We start from the raw sequence: 25,253 nt of genomic DNA, 5'->3' as shown, positions 1-25,253 counted from the left end.
GAGAGAGAGAGAGACAAGAGAACAGTCCGACTCCTCAGACTATCGTCCCAAACAGTCCGACTCCCTCCAGACTATCGTCCCCAAACAGTCCGACTCCTCCCAGACTATACGTCCCAAACAGTCCGACTCCCTCCAGACTATCGTCCCAAACAGTCCGACTCCCTCCAGACTATCAAGTCCCAAACAGTCCGACTCCTCCAGACTACCGGCCCCAAACAGTCCGACTCCTCCAGACTATCGTCCCAAACAGTCCGACTCCCTCCAGACTATCGTCCCAAACAGTCCGACTCCCTCCAGACTATCGTCCCAAACAGTCCGACTCCCTCCAGACTATCGTCCCAAACAGTCCGACTCCCTCCAGACTACTGTCTCCTCTCCGAGGAGTAGTAGAGGGTCTGACTGTCTCCTCTCCCGAGGGAGTAGTAGAGGGTCTGACTGTCTCCTCTGAGGGAGTAGTAGAGGGTCTGACTGTCTCTCTCTGAGGGAGTAGTAGAGGGTCTGACTGTCTCTCTGAGGGAGTAGTAGAGGGTCTGACTGTCTCCTCTCTGAGGGAGTAGTAGATGGTCTGACTGTCTCTCTCCGAGAGAGTAGTAGAGGGTCTGACTGTCTCAGAGGGAGTAGTAGAGGGTCTGACTGTCTCCGAGGGAGTAGTAGACGGTCTGACTGTCTCCCCGAGGGAGTAGTAGACGGTCTGACTGTCTCCTGAGGGAGTAGTAGACGGTCTGACTGTCTCCTCTCTGAGGGAGTAGTAGACGGGTCTGACTGTCTCCTCTCTGAGGGAGTAGTAGACGGTCTGACTGTCTCCTCTCTGAGGGAGTAGTAGACGGTCTGACTGTCTCCTCTCTGAGGGAGTAGTAGACGGTCTGACTGTCTCCGAGGGAGTAGTAGACGGTCTGACTGTCTCCTCTCTGAGGAGTAGTAGACGGTCTGACTGTCTCCGAGGGAGTAGTAGACGGTCTGACTGTCTCCGAGGAGTAGTAGACGGTCTGACTGTCTCCGAGGGAGTAGTAGACGGTCTGACTGTCTCCTCTCTGAGGAGTAGTAGACGGTCTGACTGTCTCCTCTCTGAGGGAGTAGTAGATGGTCTGACTGTCTCCTCTCTGAGGGAGTAGTAGACGGTCTGACTGTCTCCTCTCTGAGGGAGTAGTAGACGGTCTGACTGTCTCTCTCTGAGGAGTAGTAGACGGTCTGACTGTCTCCTCTCCGAGGGAGTAGTAGATGGTCTGACTGTCTCCTCTCCGAGGGGAGTAGTAGATGGTCTGACTGTCTCTCTCCGAGGGAGTAGTAGATGGTCTGACTGTCTCCTCTCCGAGGGAGTAGTAGATGGTCTGACTGTCTCCTCTCCGAGGAGTAGTAGAGGGTCTGACTGTCTCCTCTCCGAGGAGTAGTAGATGGTCTGACTGTCTCCGAGGGAGTAGTAGATGGTCCTGACTGTCTCCGAGGGGAGTAGTAGAGGTCTGACTGTCTCCTCTCCGAGGGGAGTAGAGGGTCTGACTGTCTCCTCTCCGGGGGTAGTAGATGGTCTGACTGTCTCCGAGGGAGTAGTAGAGGGTCTGACTGTCTCCGAGGGAGTAGTAGAAGGTCTGACTGTCTCCGAGGGAGTAGTAGAGGGTCTGACTGTCTCCTCTCCGAGGGAGTAGTAGAGGGTCTGACTGTCTCCGAGGAGTAGTAGAGGGTCTGACTGTCTCCTCTCCGAGGGAGTAGTAGAGGGTCTGACTGTCTCCTCTCCGAGGGAGTAGTAGAGGGTCTGACTGTCTCCTCTCCGAGGGAGTAGTAGAGGGTCTGACTGTCTCCTCTCCGAGGAGAAGTAGAGGGTCTGACTGTCTCCTCTCCGAGGAGTAGTAGATGGTCTGACTGTCTCCCGAGGAGTAGTAGAGGGTCTGACTGTCTCTCTCCGAGGGAGTAGTAGATGGTCTGACTGTCTCCGAGGGAGTAGTAGATGGTCTGACTGTCTCCGAGGGAGTAGTAGATGGTCTGACTGTCTCGAGGAAGTAGTAGGGTCTGACTGTCTCGAGGAGTAGTAGAATCCTGACTGTCTCGAGGAGTAGTAGATGGTCTGACTGTCTCCTCTCCGAGGAGAGTAGTAGAGGTCTGACTGTCTCCGAGGAGTAGTAGATGGTCTGACTGTCTCCGAGGGGAGTAGTAGATGGTCTGACAATCTCGAGGAGTAGATGGTCCTGACTGTCTCGAGAGTAGTAGATGGTCTGACTGTCTCGAGGGGAGTAGTAGATGGTCTGACTGTCTCGAGGGAGTAGTAGAGGGTCTGACTGTCTCGAGGAGTAGTAGAGGGTCTGAGTCTCCGAGGGAGTAGTCTGACTGTCTCGAGGGAGAGTAGAGGGTCTGACTGCCCCTGGGAGGGAGGGTCTGACTGTCTCCGAGGAGTAGTAGAGGTCTGACTGTCTCCTGAGGGAGTAGTAGAGGGTCTGACTGTCTCCGAGGAGTAGTAGAGGGTCTGACTGTCTCCGAGGGAGTAGTAGAGGGTCTGACTGTCTCCTCTCCGAGGGAGTAGTAGATGGTCTGACTGTCTCGAGGAGTAGTAGATGGTCTGACTGTCTCGAGGGAGTAGTAGATGGTCTGACTGTCTCGAGGGAGTAGTAGAGGGTCTGACTGTCTCCGAGGAGTAGTAGATGGTCTGACTGTCTCGAGGGAGTAGTAGATGGTCTGACTGTCTCCCGAGGAGTAGTAGAGGGTCTGACTGTCTCCGAGGGAGTAGTAGAGGTCTGACTGTCTCCGAGGGAGTAGTAGAGGGTCTGACTGTCTCCGAGGGAGTAGTAGATGGTCTGACTGTCTCGAGGGAGTAGTAGATGGTCTGACTGTCTCCGAGGGAGTAGTAGATGGTCTGACTGTCTCCGAGGGAGTAGTAGAGGGTCTGACTGTCTCCGAGGGGGAGTAGTAGATGGTCTGACTGTCTCTCTCCGAGGGAGTAGTAGAGGGTCTGACTGTCTCCTCTCTGAGGGAGTAGTAGATGGTCTGACTGTCTCCTCTCTGAGGGAGTAGTAGATGGTCTGACTGTCTCCTCTCTGAGGGAGTAGTAGATGGTCTGACTGTCTCCTCTCTGAGGGAGTAGTAGATGGTCTGACTGTCTCCTCTCCGAGGGAGTAGTAGATGGTCTGACTGTCTCCTCTCCGAGGAGTAGTAGATGGTCTGACTGTCTCTCTCCGAGGGAGTAGTAGATGGTCTGACTGTCTCTCTCCGAGGAGTAGTAGAGGGTCTGACTGTCTCCTCTCCGAGGGGAGTAGTAGATGGTCTGACTGTCTCCGAGGGAGTAGTAGATGGTCTGACTGTCTCCGAGGGAGTAGTAGAGGGTCTGACTGTCTCTCTCCGAGGGAGTAGTAGAGGGTCTGACTGTCTCTCTCCGAGGGAGTAGTAGATGGTCTGACTGTCTCCGAGGGAGTAGTAGATGGTCTGACTGTCTCCGAGGGAGTAGTAGAGGGTCTGACTGTCTCCGAGGGGAAGTAGTAGAAGGTCTGACTGTCTCCGAGGGAGTAGTAGAAGGTCTGACTGTCTCCAGAGGGAGTAGTAGGGCCTGACTGTCTCCTCTCCGAGGGAGTAGTAGAGGTCTGACTGTCTCCGAGGGAGTAGTAGAGGGTCTGACTGTCTCCTCTCCGAGGGGAGTAGTAGAGGGTCTGACTGTCTCCTCTCCGGGAGTAGTAGAGGGTCTGACTGTCTCCTCTCCGAGGGAGTAGTAGAGGTCTGACTGTCTCCTCTCCGAGGGAGAAGTAGAGGGTCTGACTGTCTCCTCTCCGAGGAGTAGTAGATGGTCTGACTGTCTCCGGGAGTAGTAGATGGTCTGACTGTCTCCGAGGGAGTAGTAGATGGTCTGACTGTCTCCGAGGAGTAGTAGAGAGGGTCTTATTATTAGTAGAGGGTCTGACTGTCTCGAGGGAGTAGTAGAAATGGTCTGACTGTCTCCGAGGGAGTAGTAGAAGCGGTCTGACTGTCTCCGAGGGAGTAGTAGACGGTCTGACTGTCTCGAGGGAGTAGTAGACGTCTGACTGTCTCCTCTCTGAGGGAGTAGTAGACGGTCTGACTGTCTCCTCTCTGAGGAGTAGTAGACGGTCTGACTGTCTCCTCTCTGAGGGAGTAGTAGACGGTCTGACTGTCTCCTCTCTGAGGGGAGTAGTAGACGGTCTGACTGTCTCTCTCTGAGGAGTAGTAGACGGTCTGACTGTCTCCTCTCTGAGGGAGTAGTAGATGGTCTGACTGTCTCCTCTGGAGGGAGTAGTAGATGGTCTGACTGTCTCCTCTGAGGGAGTAGTAGATGGTCTGACTGTCTCCTCTCCGAGGGTAGTAGATGGTCTGACTGTCTCTCTCCGAGGAGTAGTAGATGGTCTGACTGTCTCCTCTCCGAGGGGAGTAGTAGAGGGTCTGGACTGTCTCTCTCCGAGGAGTAGTAGATGGTCTGACTGTCTCCTAGGGAGTAGTAGATGGTCTGACTGTCTCCGAGGGAGTAGTAGAGGGTCTGACTGTCTCCTCTCCGAGGGAGTAGTAGAGGGTCTGACTGTCTCTCTCCGAGGGAGTAGTAGATGGTCTGACTGTCTCCTCTCCCGAGGGGAGTAGTAGATGGTCTGACTGTCTCCGAGGGAAGTAGTAGAGGGTCTGACTGTCTCCGAGGGAGTAGTAGAAGGTCTGACTGTCTCCGAGGGAGTAGTAGAGGGTCTGACTGTCTCCTCTCCGAGGGAGTAGTAGAGGGTCTGACTGTCTCCGAGGGAGTAGTAGAGGGTCTCGACTGTCTCCTCTCCGAGGGAGTAGTAGAGGGTCTGACTGTCTCCTCTCGAGGGAGTAGTAGAGGGCCTGACTGTCTCCTCCGAGGGAGTAGTAGAGGGTCTGACTGTCTCTCTCCGAGGGAGAAGTAGAGGGTCTGACTGTCTCCTCTCCGAGGAGTAGTAGATGGTCTGACTGTCTCCGAGGGAGTAGTAGAGGGTCTGACTGTCTCCTCTCCGAGGAGTAGTAGATGGTCTGACTGTCTCCGAGGGAGTAGTAGATGGTCTGACTGTCTCCGAGGGAGTAGTAGATGGTCTGACTGTCTCCGAGGGAGTAGTAGAGGGTCTGACTGTCTCGAGGGAGTAGTAGATGGTCTGACTGTCTCTCTCCGAGGGAGTAGTAGAGGGTCTGACTGTCTCCGAGGGAGTAGTAGATGGTCTGACTGTCTCCGAGGGGAGTAGTAGATGGTCTGACTGTCTCGAGGGTAGTAGATGGTCTGACTGTCTCGAGGGAGTAGTAGATGGTCTGACTGTCTCGAGGGAGTAGTAGATGGTCCTGACTGTCTCGAGGGAGTAGAGGGTCTGACTGTCTCGAGGGAGTAGTAGAGGGTCTGACTGTCTCGAGGAGTAGTAGAGGTCTGACTGTCTCGAGGAGTAGTAGTGGGTCTGACTGTCTCCTCTCCGAGGGAAGTAGTAGATGGTCTGACTGTCTCGAGGAGTAGTAGAGGGTCTGACTGTCTCCAGGGAGTAGTAGAGGGTCTGGGACTGTCTCCGAGGGAGTAGTAGAGGGTCTGACTGTCTCCGAGGGAGTAGTAGAGGGTCTGACTGTCTCCGAGGGAGCAGTAGAGGGTCTGACTGTCTCCGAGGGAGTAGTAGAGGGTCTGACTGTCTCCGAGGGAGTAGTAGAGGGTCTGACTGTCTCCCAGGAGTAGTAGAGGGTCTGACTGTCTCTCTCCGAGGGAGTAGTAGATGGTCTGACTGTCTCGAGGGAGTAGTAGATGGTCTGACTGTCTCGAGGGAGTAGTAGATGGTCTGACTGTCTCGAGGGAGTAGAGGTCTGACTGTCTCCAGGGAGAGTAGATGGTCTGACTGTCTCGAGGAGTAGTAGATGGTCTGACTGTCTCGAGGGAGTAGTAGATGGTCTGACTGTCTCCGAGGGAGTAGTAGAGGGTCTGACTGTCTCGAGGGAGTAGTAGATGGGCTGACTGTCTCGAGGAGTAGTAGATGGTCTGACTGTCTCCGAGGGGAGTAGTAGATGGTCTGACTGTCTCCGAGGAGTAGTAGAGGGTCTGACTGTCTCCTCTCCGAGGGAGTAGTAGATGGTCTGACTGTCTCGAGGGAGTAGTAGATGGTCTGACTTAATAAACTCTCCTCAGTCATCAAACCTGATAAAACAACCGTCACTCCTTCAACACTTTATCAACATCATGGAAATGTGATCAGAAGAGGGGAGAAAATCAAATATATAGAACCATTCTTCTTATTAATACACAACATGTGGTACTTGTAGGGCCCTCCAGGTTCGGTCGCCAGGCTGGGTCCAGGTCCAGCCGGAATCACACCGGGAATCAGGTCAAACATCTGGGCAACCAGAATTAGTTCAACCTCCTGCTGGCCCCAGCCTCGCCATCAAATACACTACCCAACGCCCTCTCTGGCCATGGTCACCATGGAAACAGGCTTCCCTGGAATGGCAACAGGCAGGGCTGTGATTGGGCAGTGCGCATGTCTGTCCCAGGCCAGGGCTAGCTGATGATGCGGCTGATGTCCTGCAGGGAGGGGAAGTCCTCGTTGTCCCCTAGGTGCAAGGTCTTATGGGAGTTGAAGTCTTTAGGGTCCAGCACCTGGCAGCAGGTGGGGCATACCTGGCAGTCCAGCGCGGCTGCATTAGAGATGGCGCTGGAGGGGTCTGCCAGGCACTCTTCCTGTTCTTCCTGGTCCCGCCCCTCCCTGTCTTTCCATGGCCCGGTCGCTGGGCCGTCAGCAGCTCCTGCTGTTTCCTCGTGTCAGGAAGCAGCACCAGCAGCTCATTGAAGACGCCGCCAAAGTTGTCCCCAACAGAGTCCTACAGCTCTGGTGGTACAGCACGGCTGACATCAGACCCTGTCAGAGAGAGAGATGTTACAGACTTCACTGTCCCCATGGCAACATGCTGCTGCTGTGTCACGCTTAAATACAACTTTATAAACAGTTTCATACCAATAATAATAGACTAGAACATAGAGTCTATAGGAACATTAGCCTGTTGGTCCTACTGAGTCTATAGGAACATTAGCCTGTTGGTCTATAGGAACATTAGCCTGCTGGTCTATAGGAACATTAGCCTGTTGGTCCTACTGAGTCTATAGGAACATTAGCCTGTTGGTCTATAGGAACATTAGCCTGTTGGTCCTACTGAGTCTATAGGAACATTAGCCTGCTGGTCCTACTGAGTCTATAGGAACATTAGCCTGCTGGTCCTACTGAGTCTATAGGAACATTAGCCTGTTGGTCCTACTGAGTCTATAGGAACATTAGCCTGTTGGTCCTACTGAGTCTATAGGAACATTAGCCTGCTGGTCTATAGGAACATTAGCCTGTTGGTCCTACTGAGTCTATAGAACATTAGCCTGTTGGTCCTACTGAGTCTATAGGAACATTAGCCTGTTGGTCTATAGGAACATTAGCCTGTTGGTCTATAGGAACATTAGCCTGTTGGTCCTGCTGAGTCTATAGGAACATTAGCCTGTTGGTCTATAGGGACCATTAGCCTGTTGGTCTATAGGACCATTAGCCTGTTGGTCTATAGGAACATTAGCCTGTTGGTCCTACTGAGTCTATAGGAACATTAGCCTGCTGGTCCTACTGAGTCTATAGGAACATTAGCCTGTTGGTCCTACTGAGTCTATAGGAACATTAGCCTGCTGGTCTATAGGAACATTAGCCTGTTGGTCCTACTGAGTCTATAGGAACATTAGCCTGTTGGTCTATAGGAACATTAGCCTGTTGGTCTATAGGAACATTAGCCTGCTGGTCTATAGGAACATTAGCCTGTTGGTCCTACTGAGTCTATAGGAACATTAGCCTGTTGGTCCTACTGAGTCTATAGGAACATTAGCCTGCTGGTCCTACTGAGTCTATAGGAACATTAGCCTGTTGGTCCTACTGAGTCTATAGGAACATTAGCCTGTTGGTCCTACTGAGTCTATAGGAACATTAGCCTGTTGGTCTATAGGAACATTAGCCTGCTGGTCCTACTGAGTCTATAGGAACATTAGCCTGTTGGTCTATAGGAACATTAGCCTGTTGGTCTATAGGAACATTAGCCTGTTGGTCCTACTGAGTCTATAGGAACATTAGCCTGTTGGTCCTACTGAGTCTATAGGAACATTAGCCTGTTGGTCTATAGGAACATTAGCCTGTTGGTCTATAGGAACATTAGCCTGTTGGTCTATAGGAACATTAGCCTGTTGGTCCTACTGAGTCTATAGGAACATTAGCCTGTTGGTCCTACTGAGTCTATAGGAACATTAGCCTGTTGGTCCTACTGAGTCTATAGGAACATTAGCCTGTTGGTCCTACTGAGTCTATAGGAACATTAGCCTGTTGGTCCTACTGAGTCTATAGGAACATTAGCCTGTTGGTCCTACTGAGTCTATAGGAACATTAGCCTGTTGGTCCTACTGAGTCTATAGGAACATTAGCCTGTTGGTCCTACTGAGTCTATAGGAACATTAGCCTGTTGGTCCTACTGAGTCTATAGGAACATTAGCCTGTTGGTCTATAGGAACATTAGCCTGTTGGTCTATAGGAACATTAGCCTGTTGGTCCTACTGAGTCTATAGGAACATTAGCCTGTTGGTCCTACTGAGTCTATAGGAACATTAGCCTGTTGGTCTATAGAACATTAGCCTGTTGGTCTATAGGAACATTAGCCTGTTGGTCCTACTGAGTCTATAGGAACATTAGCCTGCTGGTCTATAGGAACACTAGCCTGTTGGTCTATAGAAACATTAGCCTGTTGGTCTATAGGAACATTAGGCTGTTGGTCCTGCTGAGTCTATAGAACATTAGCCTGTTGGTCTATAGGACCATTAGCCTGTTGGTCTATAGGACCATTAGCCTGTTGGTCTATAGGACCATTAGCCTGTTGGTCTATAGGAACATTAGCCTGTTGGTCCTACTGAGTCTATAGGAACATTAGCCTGTTGGTCCTACTGAGTCTATAGAACATTAGCCTGCTGGTCCTACTGAGAGTCTATAGGAACATTAGCCTGTTGGTCTATAGGAACATTAGCCTGTTGGTCCTACTGAGTCTATAGGAACATTAGCCTGTTGGTCTATAGGAACATTAGCCTGTTGGTCTATAGGAACATTAGCCTGTTGGTCTATAGGAACATTTACCTGCTGGTCCTACTGAGTCTATAGGAACATTAGCCTGTTGGTCCTACTGAGTCTATAGGAACATTAGCCTGTTGGTCCTACTGAGTCTATAGGAACATTAGCCTGTTGGTCTATAGGAACATTAGCCTGTTGGTCCTACTGAGTCTATAGGAACATTAGCCTGTTGGTCCTACTGAGTCTATAGGAACATTAGCCTGTTGGTCCTACTGAGTCTATAGGAACATTAGCCTGTTGGTCCTACTGAGTCTATAGGAACATTAGCCTGTTGGTCTATAGGAACATTAGCCTGTTGGTCCTACTGAGTCTATAGGAACATTAGCCTGTTGGTCTATAGGAACATTAGCCTGTTGGTCCTACTGAGTCTATAGGAACATTAGCCTGTTGGTCCTACTGAGTCTATAGGAACATTAGCCTGCTGGTCCTACTGAGTCTATAGGAACATTAGCCTATTGGTCTATAGGAACATTAGCCTGCTGGTCTTACTGAGTCTATAGGAACATTAGCCTGTTGGGTCTATAGGGACCATTAGCCTGTTGGTCCTGCTGAGTCTATAGGAACATTAGCCTGCTGGGTCTTACTGGGTCTATAGGAACACTAGCCTGCTGGTCTTACTGAGTCTACAGGAACATTAGCCTGCTGGCCTTACTGAGTCTACAGGAACATTAGCCTGCTGGTCTTACTGGGTCTATAGGAACATTAGCCTGCTGGTCTTACTGGGTCTATAGGAACATTAGCCTGCTGGTCTTACTGGGCCTATAGGAACATTAGCCTGCTGGTCTTACTGAGTCTATAGGAACATTAGCCTGCTGGTCTTACTGGGCCTATAGGAACATTGGCCTGCTGGTCTATAGAACATTAGCCGCTTACCTTACTAAGTGTTTGGAGTCAGGGTTAGGGGGTTAAGGTTAGGAGTCAGGGTTAGGGGGTTAAGGTTAGGAGTCAGGGTTAGGGGGTTAAGGTTAGGAGTCAGGTTAGGGGGTTAATGCTAGGAGTCAGGTTAGGGGGTTATGCTAGGAGTCAGGGTTAGGGTTAAGGCTAGGGAGTCAGGGCTAGGGGGTGGCTAAGGTTAGGAGTCAGCTAGGGGGTTAAGGTTAGGAGTCAGGTTAGGGGTTAAGGTTAGGAGTCAGGTTAGGTGGGTAAGGTTAGGAGTCAGGGTCAGGGGGCATGTTGTATCAGGTTAGGGGTTAAGGTTAGGAGTCAGGGTTAAGAGTTAGGAGTCAGGGTTAGGTTTGGAATTAAGTTTAGAGTCAGGGTTAGGGGTTTTGATTAGAGTTTAAGGTTTGGGGTTAAGGTTAGGAGTCAGGTTAGGGGTTAAGGTTAGGAGTTAGGAGTTGAGTTAAGGCTAGAGTCAGGGTTAAAGGTTAGAGCCAGTCAGGGGTTAAGAGTTAGAGTCAGGGTCAGGGGGTTAAGGTTAGGAGTCAGGGTTAGGGGGTTAAGGTTTCAGGGTTAGGGGGTTAAGGTTTGAGTCAGGGTTTGGATTAGGGAGTCAGGGTTAGGGGTTATGTTAGGAGTCAGGGTTAGGGGTTAGGTTAAGGGTTAGGGTTAGTCAGGGTTAGGGGTTAAGGTTAGAGTCAGGGTTAGGGGGGTTAAGGTTAGGAGTCAGGGCTAGGGGGGTTAAGGTTAGGAGTCAGGGCTAGGGGGGGTTAAGGTTAGGAGTCAGGGCTAGGGGGTTAAGGTTAGGAGTCAGGGCTAGGGGTTAAGGTTAGGAGTCAGGGTTAGGGGTTATGTTTAGGAGTCGGGGTTAGGGGGTTAAGGTTAGGAGTCAGGGTTAGGGGTTAAGGTTAGGAGTCAGGGTTAGGGGGGTTAAGGTTATGAGTCAGGGCTTACCTGTCTAAACTGTCCAGAGTAGTCCTTGAACTGGTTGAATCGTGACTGGTCGTTCTGCAGTAGGTTCTTAATGGACTGGATCAGTGCCATGTTCCTCTGCTGGAAGTTCTCTGGAGCCAGGTACACCCTGGGGACTGGGGAGAGCTGAACACCCCCATATGGAGTCATTACAACAGTTTGAATCAAATATGTGTTGTTGTGTCTGTAAAGGTGGTGGTCTGTCTGGTGTGTGTAAAGGTGGTGGTCTGTCTGGTGTCTGTAAAGGTGGTGGCCTGTCTGGTGTCTGTAAAGGTGGTGGCCTGTCTGGTGTCTGTAAAGGTGGTGGCCTGTCTGGTGTGTGTAAAGGTGGTGGCCTGTCTGGTGTGTGTAAAGGTGGTGGCCTGTCTGGTGTCTGTAAAGGTGGTGGCCTGTCTGGTGTCTGTAAAGGTGGTGGCCTGTCTGGTGTCTGTAAAGGTGGTGGCCTGTCTGGTGTGTGTAAAGGTGGTGGCCTGTCTGGTGTCTGTAAAGGTGGTGGTCTGTCTGGTCTGTCTGGTGTGTGTAAAGGTGGTGGCCTGTCTGGTGTCTGTAGTGTCTGTCTGGTGTCTGTAAAGGTGGTGGCCTGTCTGGTGTCTGTAAAGGTGGTGGCCTGTCTGGTGTCTGTAAAGGTGGTGGCCTGTCTGGTGTCTGTAAAGGTGGTGGCCTGTCTGGTGTCTGTAAAGGTGGTGGCCTGTCTGGTGTCTGTAAAGGTGGTGGCTGTCTGGTGTCTGTAAAGGTGGTGGCCTGTCTGGTGTCTGTAAAGGTGGTGGTCTGTCTGGTGTCTGTAAAGGTGGTGGCCTGTCTGGTGTCTGTAAAGGTGGTGGCCTGTCTGGTGTCTGTAAAGGTGGTGGCCTGTCTGGTGTCTGTAAAGGTGGTGGTCTGTCTGGTGTCTAGTGTCTGGTGTCTGTAAAGGTGGTGGCATGTCTTTGTCTGTAAAGGTGGTGGCTGTCTGGTGTCTGTAAAGGTGGTGGCCTGTCTGGTGTCTGTAGTGTCTGTCTGGTGTCTGTAAAGGTGGTGGTGTCTGTCTGTAAAGGTGTCTGGCCTGTCTGGTGTCTGTAAAGGTGGTGGTCTGTCTGGTGTCTGTAAAGTGTCTGGTGGTGTCTGGTGTAAAGGTGGTGGCCTGTCTGGTGTCTGTAAAGGTGGTGGCCTGTCTGGTGTCTGTAAAGGTGGTGGCCTGTCTGGTGTCTGTAAAGGTGGTGGCCTGTCTGGTGTCTGTAAAGGTGGTGGCCTGTCTGGTGTCTGTAAAGGTGGTGGCCTGTCTGGTGTCTGTAAAGGTGGTGGTCTGTCTGGTGTCTGTAAAGGTGGTGGGTCCTGTCTGGGTGTCTGTAAAGGTGGTGGCCTGTCTGGTGTCTGTAAAGGTGTGGTCTGTCTGGTGTCTGTAAGGTGGTGGCCTGTCTGTCTGGTGTCTGTCTGGTGTCAAGGTGGTGGCCTGTCCGGTGTCTGTAAAGGTGGTGGCCTGTCTGGTGTCTGTAAAGGTGGTGGCCTGTCCGGTGTCTGTAAAGGTGGCCTGTCCGGTGTCTGTAAAGGTGGTGGCCTGTCCGGGTGTCTGTAAAGGTGGTGGCCTGTCCGGTGTGTGTAAAGGTGGTGGCCTGTCCGTGTCTGTAAAGGTGGTGGTCTGTCCGTGTCTGTAAAGGTGGTGGCCTGTCCGGTGTCTGTAAAGGTGGTGGCCTGTCCGTGTCTGTAAAGGTGGTGGCCTGTCTGGTGTCTGTAAAGGTGGTGGCCTGTCTGGTGTCTGTAAAGGTGGTGGCCTGTCTGGTGTCTGTAAAGGTGGTGGCCTGTCTGGTGTCTGTAAAGGTGGTGGCCTGTCTGGTGTCTGGGGGTGGTGGGCTGTCTGGTGTCTGTAAAGGTGGTGGTCTGTCTGGTGTGTGTAAAGGTGGTGGTCTGTCTGGTGTCTGTAAAGGTGGTGGCCTGTCTGGTGTCTGTAAAGGTGGTGGCCTGTCTGGTGTCTGTAAAGGTGGTGGCCTGTCTGGTGTCTGTAAAGGTGGTGGCCTGTCTGGTGTCTGTAAAGGTGGTGGCCTGTCTGGTGTCTGTAAAGGTGGTGGCCTGTCTGGTGTCTGTAAAGGTGGTGGCCTGTCTGGTGTCTGTAAAGGTGGTGGCCTGTCTGGTGTGTGTAAAGGTGGTGGCCTGTCTGGTGTGTAAAGGTGGTGGTCTGTCTGGTGTCTGTAAAGGTGGTCTGTCTGGTCTGTAAATGTGATGTAGTGGTCTGTGACTGGTCTGAAAAAGGTGATGTGATGGTTGGTCTGTAAAGATGATGATGGTTGGTCTGTAAAGGTGATGTCTGGTCTGTAAAGGTGATGTCTAGTCTGTAAAGGTGATGTGTCTAGTCTGTAAAGGTGATGTCTAGTCTGTAAAAAAGTGATGTGATGGTTGGTCTGTAAAAGTAATGTGATGTTTGGTCTGTAAAAGTGATGTGATGTCTGGTCTGTAAAGGTGATGTGATGGTTGGTCTGTAAAGGTGATGTCTAGTTTGTAAAGGTGATGTGATGGTTGGTCTGTAAAGGTGATGTCTGGTCTGTAAAGGTGATGTGATGGATGGTTGGTCTGTAAAGGTGATATCTGGTCTGTAAAGGTGATGTGATGGATGGTTGGTCTATAAAGGTGATGGCTGGTCTGTAAAGATGATGGTTGGTCTGTAAAGATGATGTCTAGTCTGTAAAGGTGATGTGATGGTTGGTCTGTAAGGTGATGTGGATGGTTGGTCTGTAAAGGTGATGTCTGGTCTGTAAAGGTGATGTGATGGATGGTTGGTCTGTAAAGGTGATGTCTGGTCTGTAAAGGTGATGTCTGGTCTGTAAAGGTGATGGCTGGTCTGTAAAGGTGATGTCTGGTCTGTAAAGGTGATGTGATGGTTGGTCTGTAAAGGTGATGTGATGGTTGGTCTGTAAAGGTGATGTGATGGTTGGTCTGTAAAGGTGATGTGATGGTTGGTCTGTAAAGGTGATGTGATGTCTGTAAAGGTGATGTGATGGTTGGTCTGTAAAGGTGATGTGATGGTTGGTCTGTAAAGGTGATGATGCTTGGTCTGTAAAGGTGATGTGATGGTTGGTCTGTAAAGGTGATGTGATGGTTGGTCTGTAAAGGTGATGATGGTTGGTCTGTAAAGGTGATGTGATGGTTGGTCTGTAAAGGTGATGGTTAGTCTGTAAAGGTGATGTCTAGTGATGATGTTGGTCTGTAAAGGTGATGTGATGGTTGGTCTGTAAAGGTGATGTGATGGTTGGTCTGTAAAGGTGATGTGATGGTTGGTCTGTAAAGGTGATGTCTGGTCTGTAAAGGTGATGGTTGGTCTGTAAAGGTGATGTCTAGTCTGTAAAGGTGATGTCTAGTCTGTAAAGGTGATGTGATGGTTGGTCTGTAAAGGTGATGTGATGGTTGGTCTGTAAAGGTGATGTGATGTCTGGTCTGTCTGTCTCACCGGGGCTGGATGCAGGGGGGGCAGGCTCCACCACGTTGCTGTTGAGGGGGATGCCGGTAAACCCTGGGGGGGGCTTACTAGGAGGGGTGGTGCTGCCCTGGCCGGGGGGAGGGGGGGACAGGTTTCTGGGGGGGGCAGAACTCTTCAGGACGAAGGCACTTTTAAAGCCTGGAGGAGACAAACAGCATGATCAACATCACTACATTATCACTGATACTATCACCCATTACCCCAACTTAAACAGCATGGTGAACATCACTACATTATCACAGTTACTATCATCCATTACCCCAACTTAAACAGCATGGTCAACATCACTACATTATCACAGTTACTATCATCCATAACCCCAACAGCACTACATTATCACTGTTACTATCATCCATTACCCCAACTTAAACAGTATGGTCAACATCACTACATTATCACAGTTACTATCATCCATTACCCCAACTTAAACAGCATGGTCAACATCACTACATTATCACAGTTAATATCATCCATTACCAACTTAAACAGCATGGTCAACATCGCTACATTATCATCCATTACCCCAACTTAAACAGCATGGTCAACATCACTACATTATCACAGTTACTATCATCCATAACCCCAACATCACTACATTATCACTGTTACTACCATCCATTACCCCAACATCACTACATTATCACTGTTACTATCATCCATTACCCCAATTTAAACAGCATGGTCAACATCACTACATTATCACAGTTACTATCATCCATTACCCCAACTTAAACAGCATGATCAACATCACTACATTATCACTGCTACTATCATCCATTACCCCAACTTAAACAGCATGGTCAACATCACTACATTATCACTGTTACTACCATCCATTACCCCAACATCACTACATTATCACTGTTACTATCATCCATTACCCCAATTTAAACAGCATGGTCAACATCACTACATTATCACAGTTACTATCATCCATTACCCCAACTTAAACAGCATGATCAACATCACTACATTATCACTGCTACTATCATCCATTACCCCAACTTAAACAGCATGGTCAACATCACTACATTATCACAGTTACTATCATCCATTACCCCAACTTAAACAGCATGGTCAACATCACTACATTATCACTGCTACTATCATCCATTACCCCAACTTAAAACCTAGAGACAAACAGCATTGCTAACATCACTACATTATCAGTTGCTATCATCCATTACCATGACTTAAACAGCATGGTCGACATCACTACATTATCAGTTACTATCATCCATTACCCCAACTTAAACAGCATGGTCAAATATCACTCCATGATCACAGTTACTATCATTCATAACCCCAACTTAAACAGCATGGTCAACATCACTACATTATCACTGATACTATCATCCATAACCCTAACTTAAACAGCATGGTCAACATCACTACATTATCACAGTTACTATCATCCATTACCCCCAACATCACTACATTATCACTGATACTATCATTCATAACCCCAACTTAAACAGCATGGTCAACATCACTACATTATCACAGTTAATATCATCCATTACCCCAACTTAAACAGCATGGTCAACATCACTACATTATCATCCATTACCCCAACTTAAACAGCATGGTCAACATCACTACATTATCACTGTTACTATCATCCATTACCCCAACTTAAACAGCATGGTCAACATCACTACATTATCACAGTTACTATCATCCATAACCCCAACATCAGTACATTATCACTGTTACTATCATCCATTACCCCAACATCACTACATTATCACTGTTACTCATCCATTACCCCAACATCACTACATTATCACTGCTACTATCATCCATTACCCCAACTTAAACATAGACCAACATCCTCACTGCTGGGACGTTACGCCTCATAGACCAACACATCCTCACTGCTGAGACGTTACGCCCTCATAGACCAACACATCCTCACTGCTGAGACGTTACGCCCTCATAGACCAACACGTTACGCCTCATAGACCAACACATCCTCACTGCTGGGACGTTACGCCCTCATAGACCAACACATCCTCACTGCTGAGACGTTACGCCTCATAGACCAACACATCCTCACTGCAGAGACGTTACGCCCTCATAGACCAACACATCCTCACTGCTGAGACGTTACGCCCTCATAGACCAACACATCCTCACTGCTGAGACGTTACGCCCTCATAGACCAACACGTCCTCACTGCTGAGACGTTACGCCCCTCATAGACCAACACATCCTCACTGCTGAGACGTTACGCCCTCATAGACTAACACATCCTCACTGCTGAGACGTTACGCCCTCATAGACCAACACATCCTCACTGCTGGGACGTTACGCCCTCATAGACCAACACATCCTCACTGCTGAGACGTTACGCCCTCATAGACCAACACATCCTCACTGCTGGAACGTTACGCCCTCATAGACCAACACATCCTCACTGCTGAGACGTTACGCCCTCATAGACCAACACATCCTCACTGCTGAGACGTTACGCCTCATAGACCAACACATCCTCACTGCTGAGACGTTACGCCCTCATAGACCAACACGCCCTCACTGCTGAGACGCTACGCCCTCATAGACCAACACATCCTCACTGCTGAGACGTTACGCCCTCATAGACTAACACATCCTCACTGCTGAGACGTTACGCCCTCATAGACCAACACATCCTCACTGCTGAGACGTTACGCCCTCATAGACCAACACGTCCTCACTGCTGAGACGTTACGCCCTCATAGACCAACACATCCTCACTGCTGAGACGTTACGCCCTCATAGACCAACACGTTACGCCCTCATAGACCAACACGTTACGCCCTCATAGACCAACACGTTACGCCCTCATAGACCAACACGTTACGCCCTCATAGACCAACACATCCTCACTGCTGAGACGTTTCGCCCTCATAGACCAACACATCCTCACTGCTGGGACGTTACGCCCTCATAGACCAACACATCCTCACTGCTGAGACGTTACGCCCTCATAGACCAACACATCCTCACTGCTGAGACGTTACGCCCTCATAGACCAACACATCCTCACTGCTGAGACGTTACGCCCTCATAGACCAACACATCCTCACTGCTGAGACGTTACGCCTCATAGACCAACACATCCTCACTGCTGAGACGTTACGCCCTCATAGACCAACACATCCTCACTGCTGAGACGTTACACCCTCATAGACCAACACGTTACGCCCTCATAGACCAACACATCCTCACTGCTGAGACGCTACGCCCTCATAGACCAACACATCCTCACTGCTGGGACGTTACGCCCTCATAGACCAACACATCCTCACTGCTGAGACGTTACGCCCTCATAGACCAACACATCCTCACTGCTGAGACGTTACGCCCTCATAGACCAACACATCCTCACTGCTGAGACGTTACGCCCTCATAGACCAACACATCCTCACTGCTGAGACGTTACGCCCTCATAGACCAACACGTTACGCCCTCATAGACCAACAACACATCCTCACTGCTGAGACGTTACGCCCTCATAGACCAACACATCTCACTGCTGAGACGTTACGCCCTCATAGACCAACACATCCTCACTGCTGAGACGTTACGCCCTCATAGACCAACACATCCTCACTGCTGAGACGTTACGCCTCATAGACCAACACATCCTCACTGCTGAGACGTTACGCCTCATAGACCAACACATCCTTACTGCTGAGACGTTACGCCCTCATAGACCAACACGTTACGCCCTCATAGACCAACACATCCTCACTGCTGAGACGTTACGCCCTCATAGACCAACACATTACGCCCTCATAGACCAACACGCCCTCACTGCTGAGACGTTACGCCCTCATAGACCAACACATCCTCACTGCTGAGACGTTACGCCCTCATAGACCAACACATCCTCACTGCTAAGACGTTACGCCCTCATAGACCAACACATCCTCACTGCTGAGACGTTACGCCCTCATAGACCAACACATTACGCCCTCATAGACCAACACGTCCTCACTGCTGAGACGTTACGCCCTCATAGACCAAGACATCCTCACTGCTGAGACGTTACGCCTCATAGACCAACACATCCTCACTGCTGAGACGTTACGCCCTCATAGACCAACACATTACGCCCTCATAGACCAACACATCCTTACTGCTGAGACGTTACGCCCTCATAGACCAACACATTACGCCCTCATAGACCAACACATCCTCACTGCTGAGACGTTACGCCCTCATAGACCAACACGTTAAGCCCTCATAGACCAACACGTTACCCTCATAGACCAACACATCCTCACTGCTGGGACGTTACGCCCTCATAGACCAACACATCCTCACTGCTGAGACGTTACGCCCTCATAGACCAACACATCCTCACTGCTGAGACGTTACGCCCTCATAGACCAACACGTTACACCCTCATAGACCAACACGTTACGCCCTCTCATAGACCAACACATCCTCACTGCTGAGACGTTACGCCTCATAGACCAACACATCCTCACTGCTGAGACTTTACGCCCTCATAGACCAACACATCCTCACTGCTGAGACGTTACGCCCTCATAGACCAACACATCCTCACTGCTGAGACGTTACGCCCTCATAGACCAACACGTTACGCCCTCATAGACCAACACATCCTCACTGCTGAGACGTTACGCCTCATAGACCAACACATCCTCACTGCTGAGACGTTACGCCCTCATAGACCAACACATCCTCACTGCTGAGACGTTACGCCCTCATAGACCAACACATCCTCACTGCTGAGACGTTACGCCTCATAGACCAACACATCCTCACTGCTGAGACGTTACACCCTCATAGACCAACACATCCTCACTGCTGAGACGTTACGCCCTCATAGACCAACACATCCTCACTGCTGAGACGTTACGCCCTCATAGACCAACACATCCTCACTGCTGAGACGTTACGCCCTCATAGACCAACACGTTACGCCCTCATAGACCAACATATCTCTCACTGCTGGGACGTTACGCCCTCATAGACCAACACGTTACGCCCTCATAGACCAACACATCCTCACTGCTGGGACGTTACGCCTCATAGACCAACACGTCCTCACTGCTGACGTTACGCCCTCATAGACCAACACGTTATGCCCTCATAGACCAACACATCTCACTGCTGGGACGTTACGCCTCATAGACCAACACATCCTCACTGCTGAGACGTTACGCCCTCATAGACCAACACGTTACGCCCTCATAGACCAACACATCCTCACTGCTGAGACGTTACGCCCTGCGTGAGACCAACACATCCTCACTGCTGGGACGCGCCCCTCATAGACCAACACGTTACGCCCTCATAGACCAACACGTTACGCCTCATAGACCAACACATCCTCACTGCTGAGACGTTACGCCTCATAGACCAACACATCCTCACTGCTGAGACGTTACGCCTCATAGACCAACACATCCTCACTGCTGAGACGTTACGCCCCTCATAGACCAACACATCCTCACTGCTGAGACGTTACGCCCTCATAGACCAACACGTTACGCCCCTCATAGACCAACACATCCTCACTGCTGAGACGTTACGCCCCTCATAGACCAACACATCCTCACTGCTGGGACGTTACGCCCTCATAGACCAACACATCCTCACTGCTGAGACGTTACGCCCTCATAGACCAACACGTCCTCACTGCTGAGACGTTACGCCCTCATAGACCAACACATCCTAACTGCTGAGACGTTACGCCCTCATAGACCAACACGTTACGCCCTCATAGACCAACACATCCTCACTGCTGAGACGTTACGCCCCTCATAGACCAACACGTTACGCCCTCATAGACCAACACATCCTCACTGCTGGGACGTTACGCCCTCATAGACCAACACGTTACGCCCTCATAGACCAACACGTTACGCCCTCATAGACCAACACATCCTCACTGCTGAGACGTTACGCCCTCATAGACCAACACATCCTCACTGCTGGGACGTTACGCCCTCATAGACCAACACGTTACGCCCTCATAGACCAACACATCCTCACTGCTGAGACGTTACGCCCTCATAGACCAACACATCCTCACTGCTGAGACGTTACGCCCTCATAGACCAACACGTTACGCCCTCATAGACCAACACATCCTCACTGCTGGGACGTTACGCCCTCATAGACCAACACATCCTCACTGCTGAGACGTTACGCCCTCATAGACCAACACGTTACGCCCTCATAGACCAACACATCCTCACTGCTGGAGACGTTACGCCCTCATAGACCAACACATCCTCTCACTGCTGGGACGTTACGCCCTCATAGACCAACACATCCTCACTGCTGAGACGTTACGCCCTCATAGACCAACACGTCCTCACTGCTGAGACGTTACGCCCTCATAGACCAACACGTCCTCACTGCTGAGACGTTACGCCCTCATAGACCAACACATCCTCACTGCTGAGACGTTACGCCCTCATAGACCAACACATCCTCACTGCTGAGACGTTACGCCTCATAGACCAACACGTTACGCCCTCATAGACCAGACGTTACGCCTCATAGACCAACACATCACTCACTGCTGAGACGTTACGCCCTCATAGACCAACACGTTACGCCCCTCATAGACCAACACATCCTCACTGCTGAGACGTTACGCCCTCATAGACCAACACGTTACGCCCCTCATAGACCAACACATCCTCACTGCTGGGACGTTACGCCTCATAGACCAACACATCCTCACTGCTGAGACGTTACGCCCTCATAGACCAACACGTTACGCCCTCATAGACCAACACATCCTCACTGCTGGGACGTTACGCCTCATAGACCAACACATCCTCACTGCTGAGACGTTACGCCCCTCATAGACCAACACGTTACGCCTCATAGACCAACACATCCTCACTGCTGAGACGTTACGCCCTCATAGACCAACACATTACGCCTCATAGACCAACACATCCTCACTGCTGAGACGTTACGCCCTCATAGACCAACACATCCTCACTGCTGAGACGTTACGCCTCATAGACCAACACATCCTCACTGCTGAGACGTTACGCCCTCATAGACCAACACATCCTCACTGCTGAGACGTTACGCCCTCATAGACCAACACGTCTCACTGCTGGGACGTTACGCCCCTCATAGACCAACACGCCCTCACTGCTGGGACGTTACGCCTCATAGACCAACACATCCTCACTGCTGAGACGTTACGCCCTCATAGACCAACACATTACGCCCTCATAGACCAACACATCCTCACTGCTGAGACGTTACGCCCTCATAGACCAACACATCCTCACTGCTGAGACGTTACGCCTCATAGACCAACACATCCTCACTGCTGAGACGTTACGCCTCATAGACCAACACATCCTCACTGCTGAGACGTTACGCCCTCATAGACCAACACATCCTCACTGCTGAGACGTTACGCCCCTCATAGACCAACACATCCTCACTGCTGAGACGTTACGCCCTCATAGACCAACACATTACGCCCTCATAGACCAACACGTTACGCCCTCATAGACCAACACATCCTCACTGCTGAGACGTTACGCCTCATAGACCAACACATTACGCCCTCATAGACCAACACATCCTCACTGCTGAGACGTTACGCCCTCATAGACCAACACATCCTCCTGCTGAGACGTTACGCCCTCATAGACCAACACATCCTCACTGCTGAGACGTTACACCCTCATAGACCAACACATTACGCCTCATAGACCAACACATCCTCACTGCTGAGACGTTACACCTCATAGACCAACACGTTACGCCCTCATAGACCAACACATCCTCACTGCTGAGACGTTACGCCTCATAGACCAACACATCCTCACTGCTGAGACGTTACGCCCTCATAGACCAACACATCCTCACTGCTGAGACGTTACGCCTCATAGACCAACACATCCTCACTGCTGAGACGTTACACCCTCATAGACCAACACATTACGCCCCTCATGACCAACACATCCTCACTGCTGAGACGTTACACCCTCATAGACCAACACGTTACGCCCTCATAGACCAACACATCCTCACTGCTGAGACGTTATGCCCTCATAGACCAACACATCCTCACTGCTGAGACGTTACGCCCTCATAGACCAACACGTTACGCCCTCATAGACCAACACATCCTCACTGCTGGGACGTTACGCCCTCATAGACCAACACATTCTCACTGCTGGGACGTTACGCCTCATAGACCAACACATCCCTCACTGCTGAGACGTTACGCCCTCATAGACCATGACACGTTACGCCCTCATAGACCAACACGTTACGCCCTCATAGACCAACACATCCTCACTGTTGAGACGTTACTCCCTCATAGACCAACACATCCTCACTGCTGAGACGTTACGCCCTCATAGACCAACACATCCTCACTGCTGAGACGTTACGCCTCATAGACCAACACATCCTCACTGCTGAGACGTTACGCCCTCATAGACCAACACATCCTCACTGCTTATCGTTTCGTCGCCCTAACGTAGCCTTCACTGCTATTAAGCCAGGAGCTAGCTAACGCTAGCTAACGCACACAGATTAGCATCACTGTAGTGCTATTCACTCCAACTGTACGACTTGATTAGTTTACTGTTAGCTAGCTACATAATCTTAGCCATTCTTCTTAGCTAGCTACATAGCCGCCCTTGTATCAGAGATAATTGCATACTATCGTATTTTATTTCGTGCCCCTAACGTAGCCTTCACTGCTATTAAGCCCAGGAGCTAGCAACGCTAGCTAACGCACACAGATTAGCATCACTGTAGTGCTATTCACTCAACTGTACGACTTGATTAGTTCAGTGTTAGCTAGCTACATAGCTGTCTTTGTTTCCAAGATAATTGTGTAGTTTAGTGTGTGTGCCTTGGTGATTATCTTAATTCACTGAGGTTCGCTAGCCAGCTATTGTCGTTTTTTAACTCAACGTAACGTAAACAACACTGCTAGCTAGCCAGCTAGCCCCGAATAGCAGCACTGTAGAAATTATTACACTCAACGGGAACGACTTGATTAGTGTAGTGTCATAACGCAGCTACTGCCAGCTAGCCTACTTTTAGCAGTACTGTATCATTTTAATCATTTTAGTCAATAAGATTCTTGCTACGTCAGCCTAACTTTCTGAACATTCGAGACGTGTAGTCCGCTTGTCATTCCAATTTCCTTGCATTAGCGTAGCCTTTTCTGTAGCCTGTCAACTATGTGTCTGTCTATCCCTGTTCTCTCCTCTGCACAGACCATACAAACGCTCTACACCGCGTGGCCGCGACTCACCCTAACCTGGTGGTCCCAGCCGTACGACCCACGTGGAGTTCCAGGTCTCCTCGGTAGCCTCTGGAACTGCAATCTGCGGCCAACAAGGCAGAGTTCATCTCAGCCTATGCCTCCCTCCAGTCCCTTGACTTCTTGGCACTGACGGAAACATGGATCACCACAGATAACACTGCTACTCCTACTGCTCTCTCCTCGTCCGCCCAATGGTTCGCAGACACCCCGAGAGCTTCTGGTCAGCGGGGTGGTGGCACCGGGATCCTCATCTCTCCCAAGTGGTCTTTCTCTTTCTCCCCTTACCCATCTGTCTATTGCCTCCTTTGAATTCCATGCTGTCACAGTTACCAGCCCTTCAAGCTTAACATCCTATCATTTATCGCCCTCCAGGTTCCCTTGGAGAGTTCATCAATGAGCTTGATGCCTTGATAAGCTCCTTTCCTGAGGACGGCTCACCTCTCACAGTTCTGGGGCGACTTTAACCTCCCACGTCTACCTTTGACTCATTCCTCTCTGCCTCCTTCTTTCCACTCCTCTCTCTTTGACCCTCACCCTCTCACCTTCCCCCCTACTCACAAGGCAGGCAATACGCTTGACCTCATCTTTACTAGATGCTGTTCTTCCACTAACCTCATTGCAACTCCCCTCCAAGTCTCCGACCACTACCTTGTATCCTTTTCCCTCTCGCTCTCATCCAACACTTCCCACTGCCCCTACTCGGATGGTATCGCGCCGTCCCAACCTTCGCTCTCTCTCCCCGCTCTCTCTCCTCTTCCATCCTATCTTCTCTTCCCTCTGCTCAAACTTTCTCCAACCTATCTCCTGATTCTGCCTCCTCAACCCTCCTCTCCTTACTGCATCCTTTGACTCCCTATGTCCCCTATCCTCCAGGTCCGGCTCGGTCCTCCCTCCCGCTCCCGTGGCTCGACGGCTCATTGCGAGCTCACAGAACAGGGCTCGGGCAGCCGAGCGGAAATGGAGGTTCGCCTCCCTGCGGACCTGGCATCCTTTCACTCCCTCCTCTCTACATTTTCCTCCTCTGTCTCTGCTGCTAAAGCCACTTTCTACCATTCTAAGTTCCAAGCATCTGCCTCTAACCCTAGGAAGCTCTTTGCCACCTTCTCCTCCCTCCTGAATCCTCCCCCCTCCTCCTCCCTCTCTGCAGATGACTTCGTCAACCATTTTGAAAAGAAGGTTCGATGACATCCGATCCCTCGTTTGCTAAGTCAAACGACACACCGCTGGTTCTGCTCACACCTGCCCTACCCTATGCTCTGACCTCTTTCTCCCCTCTCTCTCCAGATGAAATCTCGCGTCTTGTAACGGCCGGCCGCCCAACAACCTGCCCGCTTGACCCTATCCCCTCCTCTCTTCTCCAGACCATTTCCGGAGACCTTCTCCCCTTACCTCACCTCGCTCATCAACTCATCCCTGACCGCTGGCTACGTCCCTCCCCGTCTTCAAGAGAGCGAGAGTTGCACCCTTCTAGAAAAAACCTACACTCGATCCCTCCGATGTCAACAACTACAGACCAGTATCCCTTCTCTCTTTCTCTCCAAAACTCTTGAGCGTGCCGTCCTTGGCCAGCTCTACCGCTATCTCTCTC

At 50.5% G+C, this 25,253-nt stretch overlaps 1 protein-coding gene and 2 long non-coding RNA genes across 23 annotated transcripts in view; 2 read left to right on the top strand and 1 right to left on the bottom strand.

Annotated features, from left to right (window-relative positions):
• The first annotated feature begins 225 nt into the window (after positions 1 to 225).
• Positions 226 to 4,721, top strand: LOC127924407 (uncharacterized). Of its 20 annotated transcripts, XR_008117828.1 has the most exons (6): positions 226 to 657; positions 1,582 to 1,780; positions 2,719 to 2,867; positions 3,466 to 3,495; positions 3,559 to 3,588; positions 4,628 to 4,721. It is a non-coding gene; the product is annotated as an uncharacterized LOC127924407 (long non-coding RNA). The 20 variants fall into 20 exon arrangements; XR_008117831.1 differs by lacking the exon at positions 3,466 to 3,495 and having other exon boundaries at positions 226 to 627; XR_008117844.1 differs by lacking the exon at positions 3,466 to 3,495 and having other exon boundaries at positions 2,719 to 2,778.
• A 1,676-nt stretch (positions 4,722 to 6,397) lies between these two features.
• LOC118382799 (E3 ubiquitin-protein ligase ZNF598) overlaps positions 6,398 to 25,253 on the bottom strand; it is a gene marked incomplete at its 5' end in the record, with an annotated part of 45,618 nt that continues 26,762 nt past the window's right edge. Inside the window, 5 exon segments of the mRNA XM_052509156.1 lie at positions 6,398 to 6,607; positions 6,610 to 6,755; positions 6,758 to 6,806; positions 10,914 to 11,047; positions 14,344 to 14,511. Of these exon segments, the coding sequence (XP_052365116.1) occupies positions 6,449 to 6,607; positions 6,610 to 6,755; positions 6,758 to 6,806; positions 10,914 to 11,047; positions 14,344 to 14,511 (656 nt within the window).
• Positions 11,489 to 13,052, top strand: LOC127924408 (uncharacterized). Of its 2 annotated transcripts, none has more exons than XR_008117846.1 (3): positions 11,489 to 11,638; positions 11,692 to 11,799; positions 12,802 to 13,052. It is a non-coding gene; the product is annotated as an uncharacterized LOC127924408 (long non-coding RNA). The 2 variants fall into 2 exon arrangements; XR_008117845.1 differs by lacking the exons at positions 11,489 to 11,638; positions 11,692 to 11,799 and adding exons at positions 12,041 to 12,229; positions 12,615 to 12,722.

Source organism: Oncorhynchus keta, unplaced genomic scaffold (genome assembly GCF_023373465.1).
Source record: "Oncorhynchus keta strain PuntledgeMale-10-30-2019 unplaced genomic scaffold, Oket_V2 Un_contig_3998_pilon_pilon, whole genome shotgun sequence".
In the NCBI taxonomy this organism is placed as follows: domain Eukaryota; kingdom Metazoa; phylum Chordata; class Actinopteri; order Salmoniformes; family Salmonidae; genus Oncorhynchus; species Oncorhynchus keta.
This window is presented reverse-complemented; position numbering and strand designations above follow the sequence as displayed.